The sequence below is a fragment of the Podarcis filfolensis genome (genome assembly GCF_964270895.1).
Source record: "Podarcis filfolensis genome assembly, chromosome: 1".
In the NCBI taxonomy this organism is placed as follows: Eukaryota; Metazoa; Chordata; class Lepidosauria; order Squamata; family Lacertidae; genus Podarcis; species Podarcis filfolensis.
Window position 1 is genome coordinate 97,933,340 of NC_139604.1, and position 24,802 is coordinate 97,958,141.

General features: G+C 40.9%; 1 protein-coding gene across 1 annotated transcript in view; it reads left to right on the plus strand.

Moving 5' to 3' along the window:
• The window catches only part of DPH6 (diphthamine biosynthesis 6), a 242,294-nt gene that overhangs the window by 140,776 nt on the left and 76,716 nt on the right, over positions 1-24,802 (plus strand). Inside the window, exon 13 of the mRNA XM_083614001.1 lies at positions 24,409-24,651. Coding sequence (XP_083470127.1) covers positions 24,409-24,651 — 243 coding nt within the window. The remainder of the gene's footprint in view (positions 1-24,408; positions 24,652-24,802) is intronic.

The window sequence follows — 24,802 nt, forward strand, 5'->3', positions numbered from 1 at the left end:
CATTCTTTTCTTTCTCTTTCACCTGTTTCCTGCTGTCACTCATGAAGTATTTAATGGATGTTATAGTAGAGTTAGTTGGAAACTCATTCTAAGGCAGCGTCTTTTTGTCTGAACACAGTGAAACAGCATTGCCTGCATATGCAAACATTATTTTGGCCCTTAAGGTAAAGGTAAAGGGACCCCTGACCATTAGGTCCAGTCGTGACCGACTCTGGGGTTGCGGCGCTCATCTCGCTCTATAGGCCGAGGGATCCAGCGTACAGCTTCCGGGTCACGTGGCCAGCATGACTAAGCCGCTTCTGGCAAACCAGAGCAGCACACGGAAACGCCATTTACCTTCCCGCCGGAGTGGTACCTATTTATCTACTTGCACTTTGACGTGCTTTCGAACTGCTAGGTTGGCAGGAGCAGGGACCGAGCAACTGGAGCTAACCCCGTCATGGGGATTCCAACCACCGACCTTCTGATCAGCAAGTCCTAGGCTCTGTGGTTTAACCCACAGCGCCACCCGCGTCCCTTAGGCTTCAATAAAACAGTTGTGGAATTTTCACCCTATATATTTTTCCGCCTTCCTTTTAGTTTGGCCCTGTGCTGACTTTTGCTTCCTCCCAGCCTTGTCATTGGATCTTACCAGCAATATGCAACAAAGAGGGAGTTTTTCTCTAATGAATTTCTTTAGGTACGTAACAGCATAGAAATTATTGCATCCCTTTCCTGCTTCTGAGCGTGTGTGAGCCCTAGGTTGGTTGCTGAGCATGGATTTCAATGAAGATAGTGTTAGTGGGGGGGAATAGGAACACATCTGAAGTGTGTGAAAGACAGTGGGTGAGTGCTTATAAATACAAGTGTGTGCAAAAGTACATGTGTTTCTGAAGAGTAATTTTGTTCAGGAAAATGGACATCAAATGTCCTTCCTTCCATTTTCCCTTTCCTTATGTTCTGATGCCGTAATGGGTAGAATAGGTTTTTAAATATTTATCAGTACAGTGGTACCTCGGGTTAAGTACTTAATTCGTTCCAGAGGTCCGTTCTTAACCTGAAACTGTTCTTAACCTGAAGCACCACTTTAGTTAATGGGGCCTCCTGCTGCCGCCGTGCAGCTGGAGCATGATTTCTGTTCCCATCCTGAAGCAAAGTTCTTAACCTGAAGCACTATTTCTGGGTTAGCGGAGTCTGTAACCTGAAGCGTATGTAACCTGAAGCGTATGTAACCCGAGGTACCACTGTAATGCTGTATGGTGCCTTCAAACAGAAGACCATTCTCTGTAAGCTGGGGCACATGGAATGGTATTCAGCTACAGGGTCACATCAACCCAAATATTTTCATTTGCACAGCAGGTCTTTCATCCCTTTCCTCCTCCTTTGTGTGCCACACGTCCTCCTCAAATCTGCTCGAGGGGGTTGGGGAAACCTCTAGAACAGATTTAGTGGGTGCATGGGCGAGGAGGGGGGAGAGCATTCTGCTGCGCAAACAGAAATCCTTGTGCTGATGGAACGATCACTTGGCGCCACATTGGATTCCACCCCCAGCCATCCTGCTTAGCAAACGTCATATAACCTTACTTGTAAACCAGTTCTGAGTGTTCAAAGTATTTTAGTTCCATTCTGTGTGAGCTTTGGAAGATGTTAATCCTTTTAAATTTGTTTCTTTAAGTCTGAGTTAGAAGTAAAGGAAATCTCATGCATTTCCCCTCAAATTTTCAGCATAAAATGCAATGAACGGTAGGTCGTAAATATGTAATTAGAGCCCATGGCAGGGTGGTTTTGCAATCAAAGCAGAGCTGGAACTGTGTTTTGATGTGAACAGAACTCGGGAGAAAACTTTAAAAAGAGTGTGACAATTTGGAGCCATTTGGTGAGTGAGATACAGCTTGGCAGGAAGTAAGCTGGTCAGATAAACAGTGGAGCAGGTAGTGCATTATCAAAGTAGACTCTGAGGAATCAGCCCTGTACTGTGGCAGATGCGAACCACATTCTCAAGTTAAATCTTTAAATTCTTCTAATACTTTGCCAGCCCTTTTGAAATGGGGAAGTGCCGGTTGAAATGTACAATCCTGTAGAGAGCAAAGCAGAAGGCAGATAACTTAGTTATGGATTCTAGCCTTTTTAATACATTTGAACACTCTTAACAGGGATTTCGTTCTTGCAAAGACGCCAATGAGACCTTTTGCCCATGTTGTCTGTAGCTATATTTTGTATTTTTTATATATATAATTTGTCTTGAGGAACAGATTTCCCCCTTTATTTTCTACATATTTCTTCCTAGTCATGGGCAGTAAGACTATCAATGTTTGCTATTGTGAACATGTTTACAGGCCTTGGCAAAAGGGTGGTATATAAATCCAGTAAAGGTAAAGGTCAAGGACCCCTGGATGGTTAAGTCCAGTCAAAGGTGACTATGAGGTTGTGGCTCTCATCTCGCTTTCAGACCAAGGGAGCCAGCGTTTGTCCACAGACAGCTTTCTGGGTCATGTGGCCAGCATGACTAAACCGCTTCTGGCACAACGGAAACCAGAGCGTATGGAAACGCTGTTTATCTTCCCGCTGCAGTGGTACCTATTTATCTACTTGCACTGGTGTGCTTTCGAACTGCTAGGTTGGCAGGAGCTGGGACAGAACAACAGGAGCTCATCCCATGACGAGAATTCAAACCGCCGACCTTCTGATCGGCAAACCCAAGAGGCTCAGTGGTTTAGACCACAGCGGCACCCGCATCCAATAGTACTGGCCATCATGGCTATTTTCTAGCTCCTTTGTAGGGAGACAGAATGCCTCTGAAAATCAGGTGCTCAGAATCACAAGGAGAGAGAGTGCTGTTGCACTGCGGTCCTGCTTGCATGCTTCCAGAAGGCATTTAGTTGGCCCCTATGAGACCAGGATGTGGAACTATAAGGACCTTTGCCCCCTGATCCTGCTGCTCTCTGCTTATGTTCGTATTATCTTTATTCCTTCATGGACAGACAGCCTGGGAAGGGTACGTTAAATACTAGTTTACCTGAACAAGATAAACAGAATTTAGTTATGATAGGAATGTAGGGATCTACCTTAAATAAGAAGTTGCAGATCCTTCTCCCTAACCCCCTGCCCACACATATCCACTGTGTGTATGCATGACTGATGTGTCCTAATATTAAAAATTTGCATCTAGTTGGGTTGGAGATGAGAAAACATGTATACCACCCACCTCAGCACTGTCTCTCCCCCATGGCTGGTGGGGATTTAATTATTATTTATTTAATTTTATGATTAAAAAACCTATATGCCACCTAATTAAAATAAAATAAAGGCAGCTGGGAAATCAAATAACAAAGAGACAAAACCAATAACAATACCCAAATTAAACCCGATCACAAAATCAGGAGGTAAAAACCAAAAAGAGATTCAACAATTTCATCAAAATAAAACACCAGATTAAGCCAGAAAAAATATTAATCAGCTGAAGACCTTTTTTCAAAATCACCACATCATTGTCAGTTGTCAAAAGCAATGCTGTCATGACCCTGGAGTCCAGCAGTTGTCTGCTACAGGATCACCGGCTAAGGAGGCAGGCTAGGTTTCTGGCTCTGAGCCTGAAGGTGGTGATCAGAGGGCTTCTTATGCTGAGGCTGGCAGGCAGGAATCCACTGAATTAGGTGCCACAACACCAGGACCCATAGAACCAGAGCCAGGACTTTCAGGCACACCTTTCCGTGGGCTGGAGCAACAGAGTGCCTCCCACAGTATGTTGTTGCTTGAGCATTGCAGAATGTGCAAGAGGTCATGAAACACAGGAAAAACCCTCTTCAAGCCAGTGGGTTGGCCCATTATGAGACTCAACTTCTCCCCCTCCCCCCCCAAAAAATAGGGGTCTAGGAGAAGCTCAGGAGACATTAAAAGTCTGCAAAATCTGCTCACTCTGTAGTGTTTGTGAGTGAGCTGTGCTGCTAAAAGAACATGTTCAGAATCACACAGTTCCATATTTGTAATTTTAATATACCCATTAAAACAGGAATTAAACAGGCATACGACTCCTTGAAATTCCTCTGACTCATTCCATCTGTAGATGAGAACTGCTGCAGAGTTCAGAATTTTAATAATAGTAGTGTTAGTGCGGATGGCAACTGACTGAATGTCCAGAATGAAGGCATGGAATCTGTTTTTCAAAACTTATATTGAGCATTGTTCATCTAATACGGGTTATCAACGTCAGTTGTTTTCTGGCAGACACTTAAAAGGCATGTGAAAGCTTTATTATCTGCCAGTTAACTTTTGCTCTCTGTTTCATATATTTTCAATAAAGAAGGGAATTTTAGTCATGCCAACTGAACTCTGACAAATGTGTGTGCACTTAGATGATAGATGGTTCTTGGTCCCCGGGTGAAAAAACATAACGAAGTTAGGAAGAGAGAACTGTGTTTTATTTGGTGTTAACATTTTTTACTGATTTGGCAGCCATGTATTTCTCTTGTAAAGAAGAGGCATTAGAATGTCTGGTGTGAACACTTCACAGTTCTTCCTCTGCCCCCTTCCCCATTTTCAGGCTTTGCCATTTCCCTCATGCAAAAGATTCTGTCAGATCACCTCTTTGTGTTTTAAGAAGTGCTGAAAGACTTACCAGTTAGGTCTCAGTGAGCTGAGGCAGCTCCATCTTTCTGTTTAATGTAGAGTAGTAGCAAATTCCAGATAAATATTTTCCAGTAAGTAAAATAATAATAATAATAAGGGGTGGGGGTGGGAATGTGCTGGAATTGTTAGATCTGAATAGTTTCAAGCAGAATTAAGATAACTGCTAGCATCTTGAGCTGGATTAGCTGTTTGTGAAAACAAGTTACTTCATTTGAGGGCAAATCACATATCTACTTGTAGCATGTCTGTTTGACCTAAGCTTCTATTTCTTCTGACAGTTCTGTAGTGTAAAACAGTCTTTTTGTGAGCATAAGATACCTGCATGGAGGAACATATTTTTTTCTGGGCAGTTAGGCTAAAATTATCAATAGAGCATATTTTGTTGATATTCATGGAGCTTTCTATCAAGATTTGGTACACTTAAAAAAAAAAATCAGGTAGAGACCATTTCCATTGAATTCCTTAATAAGTATACTTCAGAGCTCAGCCATGCAATCATATTTCCAGTAGCAAGGAAAATACAGTTGTGTGGGTAGGTTGGTTGTTTTTTTACCATGGTTACACTAAGATGACTTCTTGACACTTAAAAGAGAGCAATTTAATACCTTGAGAAACTACTCGGGGGGGGGGGGGGCAGGACGTGCAAATGAAACAAAGTACTTAACAAAAGTTGGTGCCACTCAGTTGAACTAGTTCATATGTCACGCTAAACCAAACCATGTAACATAACCTTGGTTACAGCTCATGGTTAATGTGGACAGCGTTAAACTAAGAACCTGGATTTGTTTGGCATAATAAGCTCAGGGCACCAGCAAAAAGGGAGGAAAGTGGATGTGAGCTTCTTTCCCAGAGCCCAAGTGTTCACACTAAGCCAAAGTTAGTGAATCAGACCAACGTTACAGAGCCACTTTTCATATAACAGTGGTATCTCGGGTTAAGTACTTAATTCGTTCCAGAGGTCTGTTCTTAACCTGGAACTGTTCTTAACCTGAAGCACCACTTTAGCTAATGGGGCCTCCTGCTGCCGCTGTGCCACCGCTGCACAATTTCTGTTCTCATCCTGAAGCAGAGTTCTTAACTCAAGGCACTATTTCTGGTTAGCGGAGTCTGTAACCTGAAGCATATGTAACCCGAGGTACCACTGTACATTTGTGCAAGTGCTTAGCAGCAGTAATAGCACGTATTTTGATCCAAGGATCACAGTGATATATGGCATCTTCAGGCATTTGGGCCTAAATGAAGAATATGCATAAGTCCCCCGGCCCCGGCCCCAGTTTGCCATGAACACCAGTTATTGTTGGAGTACAACATCATTCCTGTTCACTGACCTTGCTGACTGAGAGTTAGAGACTAACTACACCAGGAGAGACACAGTCTCCCCCATCCCCGATTTAAAGCATTTATACCCCAGTCGCTACTCAGAAAGGCTCTCAGAATAGCTTACGTATCAATACAAACAACACAGTCCTTTCTCTCAAACTGAAATCTGCAAAAGGCATGGCACAAAAGGGAAAAGGAATGGGGAAGGAAAAAGAAACCAAGGAAAAGAGGGGGTTGCAAAGCAATGTCTGTATATCAGATTCCAGCCCCCTAAAAAAATAAAAAAATAGCAGTAGTTGTAAGGAAAGTTTGAGAAATGTGAGAATCAACATGAATGTAAGAATATGAATCAGAATCGCTTTCTCTATGAAGGCAGCATTTGGGAAATTGGGAATAATCCTTTAAATTCCAGCAAGCACTAGTTAGAATAAGAGATATCTTAACACTAAAATAAAATGTTAATGTTTTAAATCTTAAGTCTTATTACTTTCAACCCACCAATCCAAGAAGCAATTTCCAGGCTTTAATGTAACTGCAAGTTCAATCTAATTCTGGACAGTGGCACAGCTGAACTAATACCACTCCGCTATCTGTAATAGAAATATAATACCAACAGAGAGAAATAATCACTTCTATTGTTCTACCAATTAATATGTAAAGTGAAAAGCACTGACAAAAATTATAAATCCTTTGCGAAATCTGAAGAGAGTAAATCACTGGGATGATAATACCAAATCATCTTGAAATGCTATTATGGGAGGATTACACATGGTACAAATTAGAGATATTAGCTTTGATAGCTTCCTCAAAGGATAGAATGTCACATGATGGCTACTGGGCACCTTTAGAAAGAAACACAGAGGCTCTAGCTGTTGTATATATGTAAAATGTAATGCCCGGTTCAGGAGAAAATACCTTTCCGTTAGTGTGCTAACAAAGAACAAATCAGGGACACACACATACAGATGGTGCACGAGCAGTTGTGTCTTTGTGCACCCATGGATCCAAGCCATAAAAAGTTGAAGTTTGGCACACAGGTAGTCCAACACACCCTGACAATCAGATGCTATAAAATGGAACCCTTTTGTCGTCAAACTTTGAAATTTGCATTAACAACAGCAGACAGCTCTCTAGCAAAGAGCCAATCAAGGCATAAATGATACAATTCAAAAAGTTATCAAGCTGCAAGGAGTGGGGAGAAGAAATAAATACTAGAATGCAAATTTTATTTATGTACAACGTGTGGCATCTAACTGCTGATATGTGACTGGAACGGAGTTCTGCCCTTCATCTCCTCCCACTGTGGTTTTAATGGAGCTGGGTTTGCAGAAATGCCTGTTGTACACTTGCAAGTTGTGAACAACTCCAGCAAAACATGCTGCTGGCAGTAAGAATGCAACCCTGAGCACATTTACTTGAAAACAAATGCTATCAACGTCATAGCACTTCCAAGTAAACATGCTTAAGAGAGGGATCAAAGTTTAATGTGTGTGTTTTTTGGCTTCTAATGATAGAAGTATGTTCTCTGTAACTGCAAGAGCTAACATTACGGGTAAAATAGCGTGGGGGGAAATATGTTAAATAACTGCTATTGTTAGCAGCACGTGGTCACTTCTACATGTGCTCTGCATAGGTGACCGATAAATTTTAGTCATACAGTGGTACCTCGGGTTAAGTACTTAATTCGTTCCGGAGGTCCATTCTTAACCTGAAACGGTTCTTAACCTGAAGCACCACTTTAGCTAATGGGGCCTCCTGCTGCTGCCGCACCGCCGGAGCACGATTTCTGTTCTCATCCTGAAGCAAAGTTCTTAACCTGAGGTACTATTTCTGGGTTAGCGGAGTTTGTAACCTGAAGCGTATGTAACCTGAAATGTATGTAACCCGAGGTACCACTGTACCTAGATATCAGAAGATTTCACTGTCTTGTATCTAAGCCCCACTACACCGATAGTCTGTGGAAAGAATAGAATTGCCCTAGGTTGTAGCCATTGCTTGGGAACTGTTGCAACTGCTCCGTGTAGTTTCAAGGCCTTCATTGGAGCTTGGTTGTTTGTCCTGCTCTGAAAAGGGAAATGGTATCAGTTTAGTTGGGTTTGTGGATTGCAGCAGTAGTTACTACTTGGGTGCCTAAACTTGTGTTGATAACTTGTAGATATTTTCCATAGTCTACACAAAGATTTTCAAGATAATTAAATGTGGAGAAGTGCATTTCAAATATGCCATGTAGATACTTTGCTTCCTTTTGCTTTGGTATTTATTTGCTGGCCACGAGTGTTTACTCGATATTGAAACACAGGAAGCATAAACTAGTGTTGTTGTTTTTCATTTTGGCTTATTTTTAATGCCATTTACAGATCCTGGAACTAAGGCCAGAAAAATGAATACTACCTTGTCTGTCTGTTTGTAGCGTAGTTATGCAAGTGTGGAGTTATAAACCTTGGCTGCAAACTAAATAGCAAACGGATTTTTCATAAGGCCAAAAATTACTGTGGAAATAATTTCTGAGATGCACAACTTTTCCCACTGCTCTTTTAGAATAACAAAGGAACTAGGTCAGGGAAATTTAGGATATTTTAGAGTACATACAGTATTATATTGTTTGCCAGTACCTAATTTACAATTACAGAGCTCCATGAATATTGAAATGATTCAGCTTCCCATTATAAATGTATGTGGCAGTTTGGTTGTTGATCAGTTTATGAAGTTAATGCAAATGAAACTGTCTTCCTGTCAGCATTTGAAATATATAATGCAGTCATGTTGTATATTCAGGGACAGGCCATTGACAGTCAATTAACAAGTTTGATTGGTATGTCAACTCATTCTTTTGAATTGTTAATAGTATGTTAATAGCATTCATTTCTTTGTGCAGTCCCATTTGCAGCTTCACAGTTACAGCTATTTTTTAATAATTCTGAGTAACCTAAAATAGTGCCTTAATAATAGATTATTAAACACCTGTCTGGTGTAGCTTAGGGAGGTTTTTCTAGACTGGGAGTTTGCAGTGTATCCCTTTGATATTCAAATCAACAAATGATAGCCTTTTTATTCAAAACGTAAGTTCTTTTGATGGTTAGCTTGTTAAGAAATATTCAGCTCCAGTCTGACCTGATCTGGTTTCCCATGGAAAAGATCTGATGCTGTTTGAAGGTTCATAAATGTAATGCCAATGACAATTTGTTGTTGACGTTTTGCTGCCTCAGCCTTCAGATGCTCCTGGTTGATGTGCCGCTTTAGCTTCACCAAATAATGCTTGCAGGTAAATGATCTTCTGATTTATCAGATAGTTTCAAAGCAAAGAGTTCTCTTCTGTGGTCTGTAGTCATGGTTTTTCAGGCTTGGAGGGGTACTTTAAAAGGCACATCAAAGTTGACAGTTGAATCTTAAGGCAAGGAATGATGGGAGATGGGAGAATTGTGGGAATATTTTTAGTGAATAACATATTACCGAGTGTTTTGAAGACCTTCAAAGGTCTATCAAACCAGTTCCCCATAGCAGATTTATTTCCACCTTTTAAAAATATATGGGATACACAGGTTAACTCTCAGTTTCCTGGGTAAGCTGCTGAGCTATTGACATATATATGTTATATGCCAATGTTTTATACAATACATTTCTTGTTCAGGCATTCACTCACCTGCTTAAAAATTCCCTATAGCAAAACTTCAAGCACCAGTTAAATGAAGACACCAATCAAGCCTTTCCTTTGAATTAATTTAGCTATTGATTTACAAAATCAGAATGACTAGATTGCAAAATAAGCAATCATATCACTCTATTAACTAGCAACTGTAATTCCTAGAACATTTATGTTTTGGTGTTTCCCTGTACCCCATCATTGCTTTCATTTCTTTTCTATAAGTAGGATGTCAAAATTCCTGGTTTGTTTATTCTAAAATAATTGCCATCTAGGCAAAATCATCCCAATACCAAGTAAAATCATGGTATGTTATTGGAACCACTTACGATGACAAATGTTAGTTAACAACTTTTGTGACATAGAGTTGACTTTATCTACTTCTAAAGGCTGAAGACAGAGGTGTTCTTACTCATCTCAACAGGCTGAAGAGGCAAGCAGCTCTGTACACCTTGATAAATCTTGTCCATGCCAATTCCTTTTCTATTAATAGAAATGTGAAAGTACCAAGATGCCACAAGTATCAAAATTCAGATGGCTTTTAGATCACTCAGGATTGCAGGGGTGATTCTGTCATCTGGATGGGACAGGGGAAACTCAGCATAAAGTGAGAATTGGTCCTGAATAGTTGAATGCCAAAGGTGCAGATTAATGCAGAACCTTAATTTGCATTCACAGTCACATTCACAGGGTAGTTTGCACTTTCCCCTCTGGGGGCATTGGCCAATTGTGCAGGAGATCTGAAATGTGGTTGCTGATTCCTTCCATGAATTTCTCCACTTTAGACTGCAGATGGCTCCCAAAGCTATGATGCTTCATTATTTGGAACCAAATTCTTTCTGCATAAATATATTGTGAAACAATTGTATACTGCAGTAAAGTCCTGCATAGTACGTGATTGGTAGGTTTCCACACAACCGTCTAAAGAGCACTGGTGTAATAAAATTTGGGCGGCACTGTTTATGTACAAACATACTCAGGAAGGCTGATGAAAGGTGGCTTAAACAAATGAATCATCCTCATTTTGGAAAAAAAAAAAGTATTACAGCACCATGGTCTCCTTTATTTCCAATGTGGAAGCCCTCTCAAATTCTAGACAGGTAAATTTGCCTACACTTCTTCTGCCAATGATGTCAGATACAGCGAGATAGATGTCTCATATGCATTATATACTATGGATTGTAATCAGTGTGTTTATTCCTTTAACGATCTTGGAAGTGTGGCAGTAGCAGTGATGGGCTTTGTGTCTGTTGTTCCCTGTACCTTCACAGTCTGTTGGCTTTAGGGAAATATATTCATCTGACCCTTTTGTTATTTTGCAGCTATGTTTGAGAAACGTGATGTTTGTTGTACGTACTGTTAAAATGTAATAAAAACATACTTTAGAAAGAAAAAGGAATGTGGCCCAAAAGCTCCATGACAGCATTAGGCGTAGCTCCTATCTCACCTGAGATGCATAAAGTAAACTTTCTGCTCACAACAAGCTACAAATGGAGACCCTGAAGAACAATACTGCAATAACTGATTATTGTCACTGGATTTCAAAATACAAAGCATAGCTTTGTGTAAGTGTAGCATCCTAAGGGGAATTGTGTTCTGTCTTTCTGCTGCTCCTGTAAGTAGTTCTTGAGCTAATTGTTAGTGGCAAGTACAAAGCAGCAAGACCACCTGTGTGTGTTTTGTTACACTTACACTTTCTGCTTAAACAACCTTGCACCTGAGTTTCCCTAAGAAAGGCTACTGTGTTCATTTAAACGAAGCTGGATAATCCTAGCCATGCTCTTGCACTCATGTCCTGCTTTTGGGCTTCCCATAGGCATCTTGTGGGCCATTGTGGGAACAGGGATGCTGGTGTTGATAGACACTTTTTCTAATCTAGCAGTGCTTCTTGTGTTCTCACTATTCGGTTTGTAAGGCATAGAGACCACAAATTGTGCTCTGGGTCTGCAGCAGAGAAATTAAATGAAATGTCATTGACTACAGCTCACTTAACAATCAAGGAAGCAACTGGTGTCTCAGCTTGCGTATTTTCTAGAGCTTGGTGGTTCAAGGTCAATTCTGGACGTCCTTTATCCCAGCTATTCATTTTTCTTTCTTTGGTATAGTGCAGCATCTGTGCATCCATTTAAACAGCTGGCAACTGTGTCAGCCCCTTTTCCTTATCACACCTGTCTAAACAGCAGAGAAGGGAACAAGGGGTCAGCACAACTCTGCGGTCCATGTGAAGGAATGTTGCACAAAAAGCTCTGCGCAAAGTAGTGTGTTGTCTTTTTGCTAGGACTGCTTTTGGCAATCTGGGATTTGTGCTAACGTGCCGAACCAGCTGCATGGAATTCTCCCATCTGGATGAGTTCTAAAATTTAGTTAATCCTTGACAGAATCATAGAGGAAACCAGAGTTCCAGATGGTATGAATTTGAAAATGTTCCTTAAAGACGCAGCGTTACCAAATGATATTTATCAAAATCTAACCACTTCTAACACGACGTGTTTTAACCTGCACTGACCTTAGTTCATATTCTGTCTGTACTGGGTGCTGTGGAGATGTGGAACGGTTCCCCACTCTAATCTGTTCAAGCATTTCTCATACTCCGTTTCCCCTTTGAGAATGGTCAACCTTAAAGTCACACAAAGTTAGTTGTTAATCTGAAATTAAGTCAATGTTGATTGTCCGATTGTTGATCATCTGTTTACTAAAGTTGTAGCTTGCTGCCTGTCTCACCATTCTCCCCAGTCAGCATTTTGAAAGAACCAACGTTTGTGAGAGACAGATTCTTGAGTTAGCTTAGAGAGTCAAGTGTCTGCTGGGAGAGAGCATCTGACTATGAGAATAGAGTGTCACACTGTTAATGTGTTTCATACACTGTGAATTACTGTGGTGTGATGTACTGCTTTCACCTTTCTTACAGAATATTTTGGCTGCCCAGCCATCCCTCTTCTGTTTATAATCACACTAATTTAGGGAGATAGTTGGCAGAGTAAAGACAGGTAGGGAATGGCAAAAATCTAACTCATTCTTCATTAAATTTTATGGCCGCAATCTCAAGTCTCCTTGAATGCCAAGTTTCCTGTATAATGTCACAGCCTTGAATTGAAGTGTCAATGGAAACTTCAGTTTAGAAATTTTTGGTCAGCTATCCTTGGCTGTTTTATTGTAACAATCTTTTATTGTAAAAGTAAAGCTTTTAATATACGGCGCAAGAAGCCAAAGTTTTCTTAGAAGTAATTTTTACTGTTCAAGTGACAGAGTTATATGAGATTCTAAGAATGAGATGTGTGAATGGGAGACACTAAAAGTATATATACATCTCTCTTTACAAACTATATTATCCTATACAGAATATAGTATAGTATTCTTTTCGCGCCATGAGCATTTATATATTTCCTGGTTCATTCTTGATATGAAAGTTCAAAAGCCAACACCTAAATATTATTTGCACTATGTTCTATTATTTGTTTCACTTTCTGTATTCTTGGTTCAGTATAAAAACAGGGAAAATAATGAAGTGGAGCCCAATTGGTGCACTAACACTCATTAAAGGGCTTTTCATCCAGCAGAGACATCCACTAACAGAAGAGGAAGGGAGGTGATTTTTTGGGGGGCCAGTTTTGCTTTATACTGCACAACTTTTCACACCACCTTCCACCTTGTTCTGTAGGGTCCCTCAACTCTCTGGTGCTTATTTTCAGTGGGGGCTGCAGTTTGGAAGGAGAACTTACTTCCTTCCTCTTCTGCTGTCAGACACCTCCTTCCATGAGTGCAAGAGTACAAGGTGGATTGCATCCTGTACGATTTATTTGGCATTAATATTAAATCTAAAACTATTTTTTATGGAGGTTCTTGAGTTACTGGTCTCTCAACATAGAATCCAGGACTGCTGGACACACCAGCTAGCAAACCTGCCTCCACAATAGATTATGTCAGCATTGCTGCACCCAAAATACTATATGAATCAAGCGAAGTACAGAGACAAAGGGGAAGAATTAGAGACCACAGGAAGCAACTGAATAAGCTATTGACAAACCTCCTTTTGTCTTGGTTTCTGTATTTTTAAAAGAAACTTATTATGCAGTGTGAAGTGTCTCCTGCTAGCTGTGAGGCCTAGAAACTTAAAAAACCCAGATGTGCAGGTTCTCAAGTATCAGTGGGAGCTAAGAGAGCCTTCGTGAGTTGTTAGTTGACACAGTTAGTTAGTTAGTTAGTTAGTTAGTTAGTTAGTTAGTTAGTATACTGCCCTTCATTCATAGATCTCAGGGCAGTCCACCACATAAAAGTGCAATATAAAAATACAAAATACATGATAAAAACAAGCCTCCCACCAGCCAACTGAAACTCCCTGTGAAGAGCATTCCAGTAACGGGAAGCCACTGCAGAAAAGGCCCATTCTCATGTTACCGCCCTCTGGACATCTCGTGGAGGAGGCACACATTCGATAAAACAATTATAGAATACAGCCCCATTTTGATCCCAAGGTTTATTGTGACAGGTGAATCATACATGCCTTGTGATGATATTAGATCTTTCATATACAATGGTACCTCAGGTTACGTACTTAATTTGTTCCGGAGGTCTGTTCTTAACTTGAAACTGTTCTTAACCTGAGGCAGCACTTTAGCTAATGGGGCCTCCTGCTTCTGCTGTGCCGCCGCCAAGCGATTTCTGTTCTCATCCTGAAGCAAAGTTCTTAACCTGAGGTACTATTTCTGGGTTAGCGGAGTCTGTAACCTGAAGTGTATGTAACCTGAAGCGTATGTAACCTGAGGTATCACTGTATACAACAAGGACGCTGGGGAAGACATACAAAGTACAAATCTTCATAACTAAATGTGACATTCTTAGCACATAATTGAGTAACTTTTTTGTGAGAGAAATGACTGCATTACAATATGTTCGATTAGAAGTTTTTAAAATCGGGGTGAGGATGCTGTGGCTTTCCAGATGTCAGATGCCAACGCTCACTCATCCTTCTCAGCCAGTGTTGCCATGATGGGAGTTGTAGTCTGGCAACACCTAAAGTGCTTCAGGTTATCTACCCCTGTTTAAAAGAAACATATTTGATTAGAAGTTTTGTCCTATAAATCTGAGGGTACCTGTTTTTTCATTCTCCCTATGCACATTCTGGGTAGCCCACGTAATCATTTTACCAATAAATGATGCCACCTTCTCTGTTTTAAATTCTGTAATACTTGGGGATTCACAAGACCACATCTATCTGTCTTAAAATGAACCTGATGGAAGTCACAAAAGGTCTGCAGAATATATATTCCATATGATATATGCTTCCTTTGGGCAATGATCCATATTGTCTGTATTCTTCTGTTAGCAAACATGAATTCAGTAAATAATAATGATGACATCTCACAGCATTCAATGCACTTCTTTGTCTCTGTAATTCCCCCTCCCCCTTCCATAGTGGGCACATCTTCAAAATATGATTGTCATTATTAGGTTCTCTTAGTCATTAGCTTTCCTCTTAAAATCCTTTCCTTATCAGCATGGACCTTCAGGGGCTGCTTTGTTCCTCTGCTATAAATTCTCTCCAACATCATCTGGTTTTGAAGTCTCCAAAACTGGAGGCTGTAATCTATTACGTCCATCACCTCCCTCCTTTTTATTGTGATGTCTTAAACATAAAACCAGTAATCCAGTGTAATAATATGGCCAGATTGCTGTCCGTTATCACCATAGTTATAGGTCACTTTCATCTTTCTACCAGTTTTTCTTCCATCCTTACATGTTTTCAGAAATTTTATGGAGTTGGATTTTGTTGCGCTCACCCATCAGATCTCATATTTTTGTCTCCAGCTGGCATTTCTAACCTGTCTAGAGCCTTTGGTATTATTTCTCTTTTCTCATTTATGTTAATAACACTCTGCAACTTAGTGTGCTCTGTGGATTTCATTAGTATGCCGCTAATCCCATCTTCCATTGCATTAATGAAGATGTTAAACAAAATCAGACCTAGCATCAATCCCTACGGCACCCCACTAAACTCCTGTCCCAAGTTAATATGTTGGGATTTTTCATTTAAACTTCTCTTATTCCCCTGGCTAGTTAAAAAATGTTTATATCCATGCTGATTTAAATTATTTTCTTCAGTGATTGTATCATATACTATTAAAATCCAGAAGCTCTTGCATTTCTTCTACTCATTAGTTCCAGAATTATATCTTAACGTGCTGTCAAGTCTGACTAGCCTACTATTTTATTTCTAACACTGAATTCTTTATGCCTTAATGTAGTTGGTACTCCTCTTCTCAGTCTTCATTGTCTGTTTAAAAATTGGACACATTTATTTATTTGTTTAGACTGAAACTTTAATTAATGTTTATTTTCATTTGTATATCACTCAGATCCTTTAGGAGGAAATACACACAGCCCTAATTATGCTTTAAAACTTTAGACAGTTTATAGATTCTGCCTTAATTGGTTCTGTAGTGTTTAAAGTCAGGTTGCTTAGTAAGTGAATAGGATCAGTGGTCTTGCTTTTTTGAAATAATGACTTCTCACTGTTCTGTCATGTGTCACTATGTTTTGGCAGAGAAAGACTTGGTGCATCTCAGCTGAGCAACTTAAAGCACATTCCATGCAGATATATGTAACAGCACCTTGATGGCTTTTTTAAGGAAAAGCGGCTTCTTAACAGGTGTTTAGGAGTGGAGAGACAGGATATGGGTGGTGGTATTTAATTCCTTCTGTTTTTCCATTACAACTCTCCAGCCCTCCACAGGAGTTCCATATAGGGACAAAAGCATGTTTGGAATCCTGCAAGGAAATAAAATGGCAGCCAGGTATGGTGGAAGATCATCCTGTCAACATGGAATTCACTTTTGCAGTCCAGATCCACAAAGAATTGAATTGTTAGATGAATCAAAGTTTAATCGAGGAGTTACCCAGGGAGTAAGGTTGAATAGCATTAACGTGTATGACTGGAAGCCACACTGTGTCTTGAGTTAGAATCTGCTTTTGGAATGTTTACCTGTGTACTGAACTTGGTGCTGCATTTTGGTTGGGTTTCCTTTATGCAGCAGCATGTTGTTCCTCTGATAGAACACTTTCTGTGCACTTTTTGCTTTCCCTGGATCACCGCATATCGCTATGAACAATCAGCTCTGGTCACTCTTAATTCAGATTCAGTAATATTCATGTGAGTTAATTTGATTCATGAATTTTAACTGAAACACATATTTTTCATATCAAAAGAGGCTCAAATGATTGGGTCAATTCACATGTAACATGGTTTTGAGGACCAGTAGCACATTGCAGGATTGAACAATCTCTTGTGGGTCCCCCACTCCCATGCTCAGATTCCTTCCCTCTGTTTCTTGTTTAAGCAAACCAGCGCTTGCCTGGTTCAAATGCAGTAACAATCTAGGTAGGGAAGGAATTGAAGCAGAGGAGAAGGGTCCTAACAGGCCATCAGCACTTTCCAGTTGAAAACATTTTATACAAACTGACCCACAGATGTGAATCAAAAATATTTAGTAGAAAACCAGTTTTTTATATTGCATGTCTAATGAAAAACAATCTCCTTGTTTTCCAAATATAGGCTGGTTTGGCTATTTCACAGGGAGAGGAGAAATGATATTATTCAGTTCCTATATCATAAGTACAAAGCCTGCACGTGACATGCTGTGAATCTGTACATCTACCCCCCCAAAGCAGAACAAAACACAATGGCAAAACGGATTCACACATTCTTAAATTATTGAACATGCACCAATTATTTAAGTAAAAACTTTCTGAAAACTCTGTTTGCCCTGGAAAGTTCAATAAAAGATTCCACATTACCAAATGCAATTTCATTGCCATTAGCTAAATACGAGGGACGTAGGAAGAAGGAATTACCATATATTAAATTAAAGGCTCACCACCTTAAAGCTGTAATCCCTTTAGAAAAGATAATTTCTATCTAACTTAATCAGCAAGAGGTCTTTATTGCCTGAAGTTTTAATTGATTTAAACCCTCTATAAGGTCAGAGGTACACATGGCTGACCAGAGGCGGCCAATTAACACATTGTCAGTTGTGCTTATTTACCTTGACTGAACTGTAATGTAGGGCTGTTTTTTGGGGAGGGGGTAATCAGTACTGCTGAATCTTCTGTGAACTTTAACCTCGTAAAGGGCAGCAGTCATTCAGATAGCAGCGTGCAAGAACAAAGGTTTAGTTTATTGTATATTGCCCCCTTTTTATTTTAGAGACAGGTGAATTGGGCAAATGATATATATTGTCATTTAATGCCTTGGTTACTTTCGTTTCAGTTTATTTATTTTAAAATGCCGGTAGTGATGAGCCACTGTTAATAATGTAAAAAATGTTTTGATCATATAGCCCAGTGTATATCAATGGGCTCTATTCCATTAAATCCAGCAAATACTATTTGTACTTAAATAGTCTTAGGTCTTTCCATGTGTGTTCCATGTGAGAGCCAGTGTGGTGTAGTGGTTAAGAGTGATAGACTCGTAATCTGGGGAGCCGGGTTCGTGTCTCTGCTCCTCCACATGCAGCTGCTGGGTGACCTTGGGCCAGTCACACTTTTTGAAGTCTCTCAGCCCCCCTCACCTCACAGAGTGTTTGTTGTGGGGGAGGAAGGGAAAGGAGAATGTTAGCCGCTTTGAGACTCCTTCGGGTAGTGATAAAGCGGGATATCAAATCCAAACTCTTCTTCTTCTTCTTCTTCTTCTTCTTCTTCTTCTTCTTCTTCTCTTTCTTCCTCTTCTTCTTCTTCTTCTTCTTCTTCTTCTTCTTCTTCTTCTTCTTCTTCTTTTGCCATGATATTACTTGCTACAGAAGCAACATCTTTATTTCAATACATTGCCTCTAAACCATAGTCTATGTGTGAACCAGGCAAATGTGTCAACAAGAAGCAAGGAGTATGAAACTTCCATTACTACTAATGACTAGGTCTTAAATGTGGCCCAAACTATGTAGAGCAGAGCTTTCCAAACTGTGTGTCGCGACACTTTAGTGTGTCGCGACACTGTAGTGTGTCGGCGTGTCATGCAAACGCTCCCTGCGCTTCTCTCTGGGGGCTGGAGGGGTTGCTTTAACCTTTGGTTTGCTAGTAAAACTGAATTACTGTGCCATGAAATGATACATGTCTAAAAAGTGCGTCACCAACATTGAAAAGTTTGGAAAGCTCTGATGTGGAGAGCTATGTTCATGGAATAAAAAGAGGCATGAGAATAAAATGTTTTGCTGAAAAAGCATGTGTTGCGCACAGGTGAGCAACATGAGTCTTTGCGGTTTGTTTCCATAGAGAATATGCTGGTGATCCATTTGCTGGATATAAAATATTGGCCAAGCAGACCTCGTTAAGAAGGCTACTTGCCTTCACGTGTGGGCTACAGAGGAAAAGTTGAAAACTTAGCATTATTTATTAAGTTCTTTGGAGCAATATGTTGTGATAACTCCTTTTGTATGAAGTTCACCAGAAAGTTCTTTTTTACCCCCGTAAAAGCTGGGATTACCTCCTTGCCAACAGTGTTGCTTTGGATACCCAGTCCACTGTAGGCAGCTTGACATACCCCAAGGGATGTGACTGTCCCAACATGGGGGGCAGTTGGAAAGCCTTCCACCCAGCAGTGCCTCCACACGCAAGTCTTCATGATTGAAAGCTGCTCATTGATTGGGTAGCCCTGGCAGACTGGAGTCTCCATGCCAGTGTCCACCCAGAATATCTATTTGGACTGGTGAAATTAGGTAGGGAAGAGAAATGAGAAAACAACAACTGTGGAAGTGTACTTTGAGTTTATGGTCCCCAAAGCATCTCAAATGAGTTTGCTTCCTCCCAGACATCGACAGTCTGACCTGCCTTTCCCCTGCTTTCTGTTCCCCCACAGTACCTTGCCCTGACCTCTAGTGCAGGTGGCTGGAATAGGTTGGTGAGCTGGACTCAGCATGGACAGCCAGTTCTAGTCTAAACTGGTAACTGAGGCACACTGTTTTTTCTGAACTAAAGCTTGGATCTTGCCTGTCTGAGGACACACTCCACAGTGCCCATGTGGAGGTACCGCAGCATTATATGACCCCAGAGGAGGTTGTCCATTGTGCCTTAGTGTGAGATGCTGTGCTCCCCATTTTGATGGGGAGCAGGTATGCACTCTCAGAGAGACAGGGTGGACACACCATCAAGCACAATTGGTATGCTCAGCTTATGAGGCAGAGAGACAGGCTGCTGCCAAAGGGTTCTGTTTGGAAGGAGGCATGTTGATATAAGTTCATTAATTTATACTGGTATATACCAGTTTCCCCAAGGCACACTAGAGCTCCCTAGTTGTGGTTTATCCCCAAAAAGGACCCTTCTGCCTTTTGTGGGGAATGAAGTTATTCTAGTCTGTCTTCAGCTGGCCAAAACAAAGCTAGGGAGGCAAATGCTGGCTTCCAGAGAGAACTTTTGAGACTGGACAGAGTTGGGTTTTCATAAAGCCAGGCGCTGGTTTAGCTTAGGCTGGATTCATGGGCAGTGAGCACTAGGCACATTTAAGGAACCTAGCAAAGCTTGAGGGATGTGGCTGTATGTAGCCAGCCATGATGTGTAAAGAATGAGAAAAGGGAATCGTTTTCATTAATTGTGAGGCTTACTCCCCTGAATAAGCCACGTCGCAAGAGCTCCAAGGCTTCTGCCAACTCTGGCAAGGGAGGCCTTTCCACAACCAGCAGTGCTCACCCTGGAGTCCCCACAGAAGTGCCATAACAGAGTAGGAGGCAGTACACCTTGCCTTGCTTGTGAGCCTGAATAGATGCAGATATAAAGAGCTTTTTTAGTCTTCTGGAAGGGTTAACAATGCTACCTTTAGACCGGCCTGACCTTGTCTGCTTGGAAAAAGTGTCAAAGCTGATAAATTTACTCATACAATTTGCATATATTTAAAATGAAGCTGTCTGTGGAGGACCCCTCCTGATCTCTGCCTTTCTCCCCGTAGTTCTGGGACTATTGAGAGGCTGAGCCAAGTTGGCTGGGGAAGTTTCTAAATGGCCATTGTCAGCTCTGAGAGAGAGTAGTCCTTTATTTTCTTTATGTCGTTTCGTGAGTGAAATGCTGCGTTTGCTTCCAGGAATGCTTCCGAATCAAGGCTAGGCAAATTTTAGCCTGGCGTCGTAGCCAGCTGTTAGTACTTTGTGTGTGCCCTGGCCCTTTAAGGGCACCTATGAAAGTGTTACTTTACAGAGGCTTTCCTCTGTATGTCAAAATGTGCAAAGCACCCACAAAACATATTGGCACTTACAACAGCTAAATTGGAAAGCCAGCACAGTATAGGGTTGGAAACGCTGTAGACTGGGAAAATTCAGGTCTGCGCATCAGGCCACCGGCATCTTGAGACAGTCTCATGTTGCTTTGAGGTAGTCAACTAGACTGGTGTTTCCCAACCTTTGGTCTCCAGCTGTTTTCAGACTACAATTCCCATCATCCCTGACCACTGGTCCTGCTAGCTACAGATGGTGAGAGTCGTAGTGCAAAAACAGCTGGAGACTCAAGGTTGGGAAACACTGGGCTAGACCTACTGGAGTGATCTAATATCACAGTGAAGATCACCTTGGCCAGCTCAGGGAGGCTGCTGGGCAACAAGGTGGGCACCACACCAACAGCCTCCCTAACTTGTCTCCATAACCCAAACACAAATGTAGCACCACCCCTAAGTGGAGCAATTTCCTAATGCTAATAGAATTAATCGTGATGGATTATTGCAACATGTCTCCTCCACCACTTGAGTCTAGACTGGTGCTGCATCCAGGTAGGCAGAACAGGATCAGGTCAGCCCCTTCCCCAATTCTCCTACCCAGGTAAACCTTATCATCCCACCCTTCCTCAGTCATGCCACCTGCTGCCAGCCAATGGCATGACCATTTCTGGTGGGCACCCGTCATTCAGCCTCCCTCCCAGACACATTCTCCCAGGACGTGCCCACAAAGTTCCCTGAAGACAACCCCAATACACCTCTCACCCTCCCCTCCATCTTCTCACTCGGGCAAAACCACTTCCTACCACCACCTATCTATAGTCAACTCAATGAAGAGCAAACATAATATTCAGCCTACCGATCTTGCTTGGTGGTTGCACGGATTGAAAGTGTAGGGAAAACCATGTTGACTATTCTGGGCTCCTTAGAAGAAGGTATGCATATATAGATGTAATAAATAAATAGTGCATGTCTTGGAAACAGCACCCCCTAGTGTCAATTTGTAACACCTGAGAAGCCATTTTGTAAAATGGCTTCTATGGGGAAACTAAAGTGAAATCTGAATTGGCCTTGTACCTTATTCTGGGCTGTGTCCAGAACTGCAGCTCTGCTCCTGCAACAGACTTCCTGTCAGGCAATGGCATTTTCTTACCCAAACCACTGAGTTGTGTGCTTTTCTGTTCCCTTTCACTTTGCCATCTTAGAATTTGTAAAGAGACAAAAGTATTATTTCAGAAAGCAAGGAAGATATCTCAGAATCGGTGCCAAAAGTTATGCCAGTTTTCTTCAAATTGCTCTTAAGATTTGTTTACAACTTTTTTTGGGGGGGGGACTATATGGGTTAATTTTACCAGAAGTATCCAGGAGACTTTTAAGACGGTGTTATCTTGGTACATATTTCAAAACACTGACAGATATTTTATCAGTAATTAGTATTCATATTATGTCTCAAACAATCTGTTCAAGAATAGGGGAAATGAACTGGTTGAACAGCTCTTTCAAACTGATAATTAATGTTCGGGGTGGGGGGTGCATTTAAAATAGAGGTCAAACAGGAAGTTATTTTTTAGTGGAATAATGTAAATGACCTGCACTGGGGATTCGCCTTGTCTATTGAGTTAACTTTGGAAAAAAACCCTTCTTAAGAAATATATCACCCTTCCAAATAATTTCTTCCTGGATTCATTGCTCATCTTGTCAATATGCCACTTGATAGCTGGCTGGACTCCCTTGTTCAATGGCACATATTTTTAAATAGCACACATCCTCCCTCCCCACTCCCACACATACAAAGACCATTTGTTCTTTTTAACAAAAATATTAATTGCATTTTGTTCTCTTCCATTTTTTGGGATATATATAGCATGCAAAACAATATTTTAGACATCTTAAACAACTTAAAAATATAGTTGATGGGTGTCAGTTGATCTATTATATTTTCTCTTTCCCGCTGCCTCCCCCTCTTCAGCTGCTAATCATAGAATTTGATTGCCAAATAGTTTTAACATATTCTTCCAATAGCTACATGTGTGAGTCTTCTGTGAGACACAGGCAGTTTTATAAGGACAGATTTGGAGTTGCATATGGGTTTGTCACATGGTTTGATTGCCATGTCTTTGAGGACATCAGGTTGTGGTTTTTTTTAACACACACACACATTCTGCAAATAATTCCCCCAAAATAATTTATGCTAAGATAATTTGTATTATGATACAATTCCAAGTGCTGATCATGATCTTTATAGCCCATTGTGGCTTGAGACCATAATTTCCGAAGGGCTGTATTACAAACGAACCTTCTGGCCATTAAGGGAGGCCTTTACCTATTCTGTCTTCCCCTGGTGTCCATTTGTATGGGGACATGGGGAAGGATTTTCTCGATAGCCATATGCAGGGAGGCTCATTTTGATTGTTTAATGAGACTCTATGACTCGGAGTTTGAGTCCAACAACATTTGGAGACAACACATTGGCTACCTTTTACTCTAGTCTCAAGCCTGTTGGAGCTTGAAAGGGGAGAACAAGCACCTTGAATCAAGTCTAGAAGTGAACTGGTAACCAGTAAAGATGGTGAAGGATCAGTGTAATGTAGCATTATAGCTTGGCTCTGGTGAAAGCCCTGGCAGCTGCATTCTGAAACAACGAATGTTTCTATACCGTTTTCAGAAGCAGCAATCTATATAAATTACAATATATTAATCAAGCCTGGAGGTGGCCAAGGCATAAGTGACTGGTGCCAGATCCAGTTTCTCCAGAAAAGGGTGTAGCTGGTATATAGGATAATAAAACAACGACAAAAACTCTAGGCTGCTATCATCGCTGCCACAACACGGGCATCCAAGAGTCGGGCTATACTACAACTGCCTCAAGCCTGTCAGATAAGGCAGTAAAGGTAGAAAAATAAGTGAAATGTTATTTGTTTATACCTCAGTTCATATGAATATTCTGTGAATGGAATTTGCATAGCTCATTTAAATTAAATGCAAAGTAATGCTTAATCTTATGCAAATTTTGCAATATATGTGTATAAAAAGTATACAAATCACAGACAAATTAGCATTGCAAAACTTTTCAACCCTAAACACAACCAATGGCTCTTTAAAAAATATTTGTGAGATTGTCTTATTTGCTGAGGGAAGGGAGGGGAAGAATTACTGTTTGGAGCCAACGTACCACAAGGAATGATGGTGACCCTGGCGTGTCTGCCTTAAATTAATGAGAATTGTTGCTGACTAGAACATGTCACAGTACCTCCTCACCCTACCCCCTGTTTTGTGCACTTGCGAGTTGACAGGTTGTAAACAAATTTACTTGAAATGTGACACAATCTTTTATCGATACCTTGGAAATATTGTGACTTTGTGAGAGGTTAAATTTCCATATTTCTAGCCTTACCTGTTCAGTTCATTGCTGATTTGTCTGAAGGTGATTATGCATACATGGACTTCCATGTATTAACTTTCAAGTTCCAGCTTATTACAGTGCTGTACTTTTTTATGATGCAGCTAAATCCCTGTCAGAAATGACCTTTACTCTGGTTTTCTTGCTTCTTTTGTACGAATGTTAAGAGATGATTTTGCAATATCCTCTCACGGTGAATGTAGAAGACAATTTCACCACTTTTCTTAATGTTTCCCCCCTATTATTTTCCCTCTCTTCTAGGTGGGAGATGTTCTCTACTGCGCGGGGCAGATTGCCCTAGTGCCGTGTACGATGCAGCTTGTCAGCGCAGGCATAGAAGCAGAGGCCTTGGTTTCCTTAAGCCACGTTGAAAAAGTCCTCAAAGCCATGAGCCACAATGCTGAACTCCACCATGTACTTATGGCAAACTGTTATGTAACTGACAGCAAGTACATTCCTGTCGCTCAAGCTACTTGGCAGAAGAAATTAAGAGAACTTAAAAAGGTATATGTAATATCAATTTTCGTTCCCCTCCCCACCTGCTTTGAAAATAACAGTTTGTTATTTTCCTCCTAACTTGAAGTCATATCAGAACATTCTCAGTGCATTTCGTTGGGGTTCAAGTAAGACGGATATAATAAGGTTTGATTGAGCT